We start from the raw sequence: 7,906 nt of genomic DNA on the forward strand, positions 1-7,906 counted from the left end.
CATGGGAGATGGAGAGAAAGTTAAGGAGAAAAAGAGATCCCGTTCTTTTCTAATCAGCAACTCACTGGCTGGAAAATTTTGCAGGCTTACCATGCAATGACAAAGGCCTGCCACGACCAGTGTTTACTTCCATTAAACTCCCCACCGAGATCCCGGCTTCAAATAGACTGGAAACTACCAGGAGTAGCACAGTCAGCAAGATCCCGTGCCTGCTGGCTTTTAGCAACTGCAAGTGATGGCTGGAAAAGGAAAACACTAGTATAAGATGCAGAGGAGCTTAAATTGCGTCAAACAAGATCAAAGAACTTTGCAATGAAGACTTCATCCCAATTGCTTTTCTTCATTTTCCCCTAGCACTTCCCCATTCAAAAGAAAGATAACCCGTTCGAAACAAGATAAAGGTAGCAGAAAACCCATTCGACAACACAAGCCAACTACACAGAGATTAAAAAGGTATCTCAGCATCATGGATTCCTTGTGTAGCCATTTGCTTTCCTCGCGTTCTTGTGCTTGCTTCCTTTGCTGCTTGACTCTGTGTTCACCTCTCCCACCTAAAGGGGCATTGAAGTTAATCGCAAAGATAGTATGAAACAAAGTACGTTTTAACAAATTAAATAGAAACTGAAGTAGCTAAAACATGGTTCAGCTAGAAAAGGATTCAGTCAAAGGACATGTGCCAAGCATGCAAAATGCAGATGATAAGGTCAACATGCAGTCTGGCAATGTACCACAGTTAAAATTATGGACATGTTGATGCTAATGCACATTGCACTAGCCAGCTTCTGCCTTTGTCCGAGGAGTAAAAGCATCATGCAATAGCCTGATTATCTATTTCAAGCACCAAACTTTGGAAAGGACACGAAAATGTTAATCCGCCACTAGACGCAAGACAACAACAACCATCAACTTCCGGTGATGAATTAGCAAACACAGTTGAGTAATTTAGAGACCAAGCAAAAATAACTCTCGAAGAAATTCTGGCATTTCAGCATCTAGGAATCACGGATAAAGACACCGCCCCTCTGCTAATCATGGAACATAGTTTAAGATTTTGTCACAAGGGAAAAAGAGAGAATTGAAGAAAATTGAGCGAACCACAACAAAACCAAGAAAAGAGCACCTATAGTTCAAATTTGAATGTACCATTTATCAGATCAGATGGAAGCCCACATGAAAAGAATATCCATGACACGAAAATATTTTGTATGTTATTTGCATAAAGCACCTCAAGTAACAGTCAAATGCAAGAGATTTCTTAACTCCAAATGTTTGATTGAAGCAACGGTGTTCTACATTTCTATGAGCTTATGAGCTTACCCCAACGCAGAAAAGATGACCATTGAGAGAATTGCCTTCGAAAGATGAGAAATCAGAGAAGCCTTTTGTGCTGACTTCACCAAATGAGAAATCAGAGAAGCCTTTTGTGCTGACTTCACCAAATGAGAAATCAGAGAAGCCTTTTGTGCTGACTTCACCAAATGAGAAATCAGAGGAGCCTTTTGTGCTGACTTCACCAAAATTCATTTCACAACTGTTTCGCTTGTTCCCAGTCATGGAGGTGTTGGTTTCACTGCTCAGGCTGGTGGTTCCTGACATTGAGGTTGAATCCGACCCAGTCGTGTTACCTGGGAACATCTCCTCAAAAAGATCTTGAAGAGATTCAAAACTATTTGATCCAGCAGTCTGCGAAAAAAGAAAAATCAAAGCAACAAACTATTAACCAGAAAGATTAACTAAAAAAACACCTCATCCCAACTATGAATGTTGAAATTAGAGATGAAAACCCACAAAGAACTTCTTGGTTAAAATTACCTACAGATTGAGGCAGATGAAAAACCAGAGATGAATAACAAAGACCAAAAAAGAATTCCTTTCTCCAAAGAGTCACAGAGGGACACTACGCCCAGTGTCCAGTGGCGGAGATACATGTGGTGATGTGGGCCACTGCCCACACAAGCCATTAAAAATTTCATTGGAAGACTTAAAGTTACTATGTGATAACTCCAGAATTACATAGGGTGCCCACACCAGACTCGGGCTGGTGACTTATCTACTCCTCAGGCAGAAAATCCTCGTTCCATCATTTGCAGTATCAGAGATTGTGGGTACATCTATCTATGGTAGACATCCTGGAGAAAAAACCTTGCAGCTTCGCAACCCAGCAGGAAGAAAATAAAATAGAATATAAAACTTAGCGGACCCTTTATACTAGCTTCCATGGAGAAACAGGGGCTCGAAGTTGGCTAGGCCAGTAGGAGTCCAATATGGGCTCCCTCTGGTTACCGGATAATTCGGAATCAACCAGGGCCAGACAACAACAGCATCAACTTAAATCAGAGATATCTAAGACAATCTTTAACATTTAAGCTAACATCCAAACGCTAAATAGCTTTGGCACATTAAAGCCAAAAAGGAATCAAATGGTGGCAGTAGCAACTTTTCCTTGATTTTGCAGAAAATGGTTGCATGTTCCTTCAGTTGACACATTTCCTAACTTCCAAGGATCCCATTAGTTTACAACTCCATGCAGTGACATCTTAAAGGACCTCTTCCTACATCATATAGTCCGTTTCCAAAAGAAAAAAGGAGGATATTTAACTCCAACAAAACTCGCAAAGTAACCGAAAATTTGGAACTTGAACATGCCAACAATTTACAAAAAAGGGAAAAAAGGGGAAGAAATAAGGAGTTCTTCTCACGGCATCACATTACTGTAAAACAGGGAATTTAGCACTGTTTACTACACAAGAATGTGGAACAGAAAACGCAAATTTTGTGAAATAGAAAGAGAAAAAAGAAATCGTATAGAAAGCACCCTAGCTATGGAAAACGGATTATAGTTGAAGAAAGCTCACACTAGAAGATGCCTGACCCATCATCTTCGCCATTTCATCAAGGAAGTCACACATGCCCTGCACAAACGTCGACAGTAAATAAAACGCTCCTTTACAACTATTAGCATTAACGGGCAACTCTCAAATGCATCATATTACATCTCTGTTCAACATTTCTGTTCAACCCTAATGTGGAAGGGCAAGAAAAAATAGAATTCCAGTGACTTCCTTACAAAGCTCGGAACCCTGTAAAGGGCATGAATAAAACTCTTCCCGATCCCATGCGCTTATAACTTCAGCCAATGCAAGTGGTGACGTGTACGGATTCCAGAACCGCAGCCACGGTCCGACCGACAACGCTAACTCCTTTATCGCCCAGGACTACTTGGCTAAAGCCAAGCGCTAGAAATTTCCCTAGTCATTTGGACCGAATTCAAATCGGACACAGCCTACCTATCCAACGTTCACATATTCGAATCCAAATTCAGATGAGAATATGAATTCAGATTCATGAAGAAAAGCTTATATCATATCCGAGCTAAATTTTAAATTTGAAACCTAAATCCAGTCCAAATCTATCTTTTAAATTTACAAATGAATCTGAATCCAACTTTTAAATATATAACCAAATATAAACCATGTCGAACCTGACATTTAACATGCAATGACACTAAATATAGAACATTTACTAAAACTAAACCCGAATCACCTTTCAAATCAGATATAATTTTTCTTCTAACTGAAACCAAATCCGATCAGGATGTCATTTTAATCAGATTTCTTAATTGAACATATTAAGCAATTCGATTGAATCCAATGACCCTGGGAAAGTCGACCTGCCACATTGATGAGGCTACGATATAACACATATAAAAAATAGTAGGAAGAAACCTATAGCATAAGAGTCGGTGAGACAAGTGCTCAACCAGGACCGAGTAAATTCAAATCAGATTGGACAAAGAGAAACAACTGGCCAAAAAGGATTCGCGGTCCACAGCAAACCCGAACACGTTCATTTCGACATCGACAAATTTGGGGCCAAGGGAGACAGAGCTAGCCTCCAGCTAGGAAAAATAAACACATAATTGGTTGAAACCCGGACCGTTCATGTTGATCCGAGAGGCCCACAAGCCCGGACTGTCAACCACATGGAACGAGCGGTCGATCCTTGAACCAAGTTGTAGTTTTAAAGATGAGCCGAGCGTGGAAGCAGAACACACCCCATTAAAAAGCTCCATGAACGAAAACATTATTATAAGAAACCAAAAGGCAGGGAAGGGTAAAAATAAAAAATAAAGAAGGCAGGGAAGGTGGTTACTGCTTTCCCCTTTTGTACTTACGTCGCCATCCTCTTCGTCGCTGTCGTAGACCCCCACGTCGTACAGGAATCTCTTGTTGGCGTCCGAGAGAACTAGGAGGAAAAAGTACACCCACGAAAATAGCGTTATATGCAAAGTTTCCTCTGCTCCAAACCGGTGTTTAAAGCTCTTGTCAGGAAACACCGTTATTTTCAACATAACGCGCTAAGTAAGGCCTGGGCCCAGCACTAAGTAATTAGTACCAGAGATTAAATTGACTCGTTCACCAGGGAGATTAAACTAGACTCCACGGACTCCCAAAGATGGAGCAAGGGAGGAAGATGCGAACCTGAGTAAGCCTCCTGAACGGCCTGGAATTTCTTCTTCGATTCCTCAACGTGCTTGTCGCTGCCGGAGTAGGAACACCTGTCTGGGTGCCATCTCTGCCACAAAAACCAGGCTTACTAAGGGCGGCAAGGATGCCAGTAATGAGGACGGCAGGAAAAGCAAGGAATTTCTAAGCACCCGCTCGGGCTCCATAAAAGTCATTGATTTTTAAAGTACGACACAATGATGGGAAGAAAGAGAGCCCTAGAGGTTGGGTGGGCGAAATTTTATTATGTTTGATAAACGACCGAAAATGGGGAGGGTTCATATTGTCGGGATTTTATGGGCAAAAAGATAGTAAAAATGTTTTCAAAATCAGCGAAAACAAATCATGCGAAAGAAAGTTTTACCGCCCAAAGGAGACGTCGTTGATGTTCGTTTCTCCAGCTCCTACGCGAAATTCATAGACAAAAAAGGCTCGGATAAATAGAGAAACAAAGGGAACAAAATAAAATCCCTCAGAATAATTTTTCCCATTAGAAACACGAGTACGTCGCGGCATTCAACGCAGAAGATGAAGCGGTTTCAAACGGCGGGAAAAGAAATAATCCTATAGAACTTGCCACGAAGGGATGGCAATCACGTAATTAAAAGAGAAGCATTGATCGGTTGGGGGCGAACTGGACAACTCCCACACCAAGCAGAATTGCTTGTTCCTCGAGCGAAGGAGAAATTTAGCGGGAAAATTATCGAGGAAGCAAAAAAAAAAAGAGATGATTAGAATCAAGAGAGCAAAACCATAAACGGCCTCTTTGCCATGTCACTGTTGAAAAAAAAAAATATTTCTTAAAAAAACAGAATCACACGAAGAAGAAAAGTTGAAAATTCTAAAAGCACTTTAGAAGGAGAACTTTTATTGTTCAGCAATCAGATTATGGCTAATACAAGAAGAAACAGGTGAAAGTTTTCTACAATTTTTCTAAATTCACGCAAACTTATTCAAAGAACCAGAACAAAGAGGAACGGAAAAGCACAATTTTTCATCACGAATTCGAAGCGAGATAACGAAAGCACGCAAATTCCCGGAAAGGAATCCAGAAAAGCAGTTTTTAGGAGAAAACAAATTCTATACGGATTATGGAGAAACACAGTACCTCTCTATACGCGCAAATCGCTACAAGGTGAAGGAGTTCTCGAACGAAAAGAAGGGGGAAAAAGGAGAGAGAAAGCACAATCTCGTTTCGCAACCAGAAGAGAAAACGAAAAGGAAGAATAAGAGGAAAGGAGAAAGAAAGTGCAATGAGAGGAAAAGAAAGCTAACAAGAGCAAGTTTCTTATACGCGCTCCGCAGGTCCGTCGCGGAGCAATCCTTCTTCAGCCCCAGCACCCCGTACAAGTCGCTCTCTGTCTCCTTTCCGGCATCCATCGGGACGAGAGAGAAACCGCCGAGTTCTCGACCTTCCGGCAACAACAGGCCGGAAGAAAACCGGCAAAAAATTTAAGGCGCCGAAAAAAGAGAGAGAGAAAAAAAAAAAGAGAAAACAAGAAAGAATCTTCTTTTATTCTTCTACTTCCCCGGCTGCTTCCCCTGTATTCACATCTCCAGCCCTCTGCTCCTCTCACAACACGCAAAGCCCGCCGGAAAGAGGGCGGAAACCTCGGGAGGACGGCGCCGGAGGGGCGGAAACGATGTCCGGAGGCACGTCGGAGTGGGTCGACCGTTGGATCGAGTGCGATGAGCGGCCGGGATCGCGCTGAGAGCACGAGATCCCTCGCCAGTGGTGGAGAGGAGCGACCAAGGCGAGGGTGAGGAAGACGATGGCTCTCTAGAACGTTCGGAGGCCAACTTCGTACTTTCGGTGGCCTCACTGAATCGACGACGTCGCTCTCTCGCCTTGCGGGCCCCACAGAGGCGAGAGAGAGAGAACTCAACGCTTATTATTTTTAAGAAAAAATTACAAATAGGTACTCAAAGTTTCGTGCTGAGGCCAACGCTCATACTCGCGGACACAGACGGACGGTTAATGACAAGTATACCCTCTCAAATGGTTGGAAGAATAAAGCAAGCAAGACGAACGGAAGCGTGTTTTTTTCCTTTCTCCAACCAACTCCCATTGCGTCCGCAAGAATCGTCCATCTCTGTAATTGAAAGGGCCTTTCGGTACATTTTGTAGTTGAATAACTTTTTTCCGTCAACCACGACGGTCCTCAAAGCTGGTGGTTTGTGATAAAGAACAAAAGTTGGTGACCACTTTGTTAGGCTTGAAAAAATTGAGGTGAATTTATGATAAACTCAAAATATGGGTGGGAATTTGTAATTTTAAATTGTATGTAGGATAAGTGAGGATGGAAGGGGTGGGGCCGAGAGGCATTAGATGGTTCTGGAAAGATTGAGAAGAGGGAAAGAAAACAGGGAGTGGAGAAACCGGGTGCAGGCGGAGGAGATGAGAGTGGTTTTTCAGTGGGCTCGCTCGCTCGCTCGGTTGCATGCACCTTGGATTCTATGCCACCTTTCAAAAGCGCTTAACTGGGTTTACGTTTAGATTTATCTCTGTCCACAAATATGCGGATCCCATATCCGAAAGGGGGTCGTCGGGTCGGGTCCACGGATCTAAGATCAATGTCAATATATTTAATTTGAATTGGATATCCAATCAAATTATTCTTCTCAACAAATAGGATAATGCCGATTTAGAAACTGGCTCAGATTTAAGAAATGACATTTGATCATGTTTGGATTATGGTTTTGGTTTGGATTTAAAAAAAATATCCCATATCTAATGCCCTTTTTAGTTGGATTCAGTTTAAAATTCAGATTTGAATTCAAATACAAGATAAAAATTGGGTTTAGATTGTACAATCATATTCGGATATGACTTTTTTTCATTTATATTCAAGCTTAAATAATAATCTGAATATGATCTATTGACATTCTTAAAAACTAGTTTGGATCTTCTTTCGTAGGAGAGAGTTTGGAACAAGAGCTCAAGTTTCATCTTTGTTGCAGCAAATTGTTTCAAAACCAAGTAGTCATGAATTACAAATATTCCCCAGATTTTGAATTGTCAGCTTATTTTACAGTGAAAAGCTAGAAATGAAAGTTACATACAATTTGTAGCATTGAGCAACAGGCACCTGAAAAGAATTTACATCATCATCTCAGGTTAAGTAGTCGGTTCTGTTAAAGGTTGCGTGATAAAAAAAAAAAAGGAAAGTAACAATCCTGTTTTATGAATTTGCTTAAAAAATTAAGACAGATCTATGAAACATCAACATTGTAAGATCTAAAAACTTAAGACAGATCTCCTTAGTGTTTGGGTCTTTCTCTTTCCTCTTGGTTGCACCGAATCTAAATCGAACACAATTTGCTTGCTGCAGAATTTGCAAGGAGATGATCCAAATCTGAACTCTTTTGAACACAAAAATCGATCATCTTCTGTGGTGAGT

The 7,906-nt window shown here is 41.3% G+C and overlaps 1 protein-coding gene across 4 annotated transcripts; it reads right to left on the minus strand.

Annotated features, from left to right (window-relative positions):
• Nucleotides 1–261: 261 nt before the first annotated feature.
• LOC116264139 (uncharacterized) lies at nt 262–6,303 on the minus strand. Of its 4 annotated transcripts, none has more exons than XM_031644167.2 (7): nt 5,781–6,303; nt 4,870–4,909; nt 4,482–4,575; nt 4,175–4,368; nt 2,856–2,912; nt 1,318–1,683; nt 262–551 (listed from the first exon to the last, which is right to left on the minus strand). In XM_031644167.2, exons 4-7 carry the CDS (start codon nt 4,349–4,351, stop codon nt 465–467), a joined length of 687 nt encoding a protein of 228 aa, XP_031500027.1. In that variant the 5' UTR covers nt 4,352–4,368; nt 4,482–4,575; nt 4,870–4,909; nt 5,781–6,303; the 3' UTR covers nt 262–464. The 4 variants fall into 4 exon arrangements, with proteins under 4 accessions (XP_031500027.1, XP_031500029.1, XP_031500025.1 ...); XM_031644169.2 differs by lacking the exon at nt 4,870–4,909 and having other exon boundaries at nt 1,318–1,379; nt 1,497–1,683; nt 4,175–4,245; nt 5,781–6,301; XM_031644165.2 differs by lacking the exon at nt 4,870–4,909 and having other exon boundaries at nt 4,175–4,245; nt 5,781–6,299.
• Between the last annotated feature and the right edge of the window lie 1,603 nt (nt 6,304–7,906).

This window comes from Nymphaea colorata, chromosome 11, assembly GCF_008831285.2.
Source record: "Nymphaea colorata isolate Beijing-Zhang1983 chromosome 11, ASM883128v2, whole genome shotgun sequence".
Classification (NCBI taxonomy): domain Eukaryota; kingdom Viridiplantae; phylum Streptophyta; class Magnoliopsida; order Nymphaeales; family Nymphaeaceae; genus Nymphaea; species Nymphaea colorata.

Excerpts from the sequence above, each read along its gene's own strand:
- LOC116264139 (XM_031644165.2), bottom strand. The coding sequence starts at position 5,885 with ATGGATGCCGGAAAGGAGACAGAGAGCGACTTGTACGGGGTGCTGGGG. Across the intron at positions 4,576-5,780 it reads CGTATAAGAAACTTGCTCTT|AGATGGCACCCAGACAGGTG; the intron begins GTTAGCTTTCTT and ends TTTTTGTGGCAG. Across the intron at positions 1,684-2,855 it reads TGGGTCAGGCATCTTCTAGT|ACTGCTGGATCAAATAGTTT; the intron begins GTGAGCTTTCTT and ends CTTTTTTCGCAG.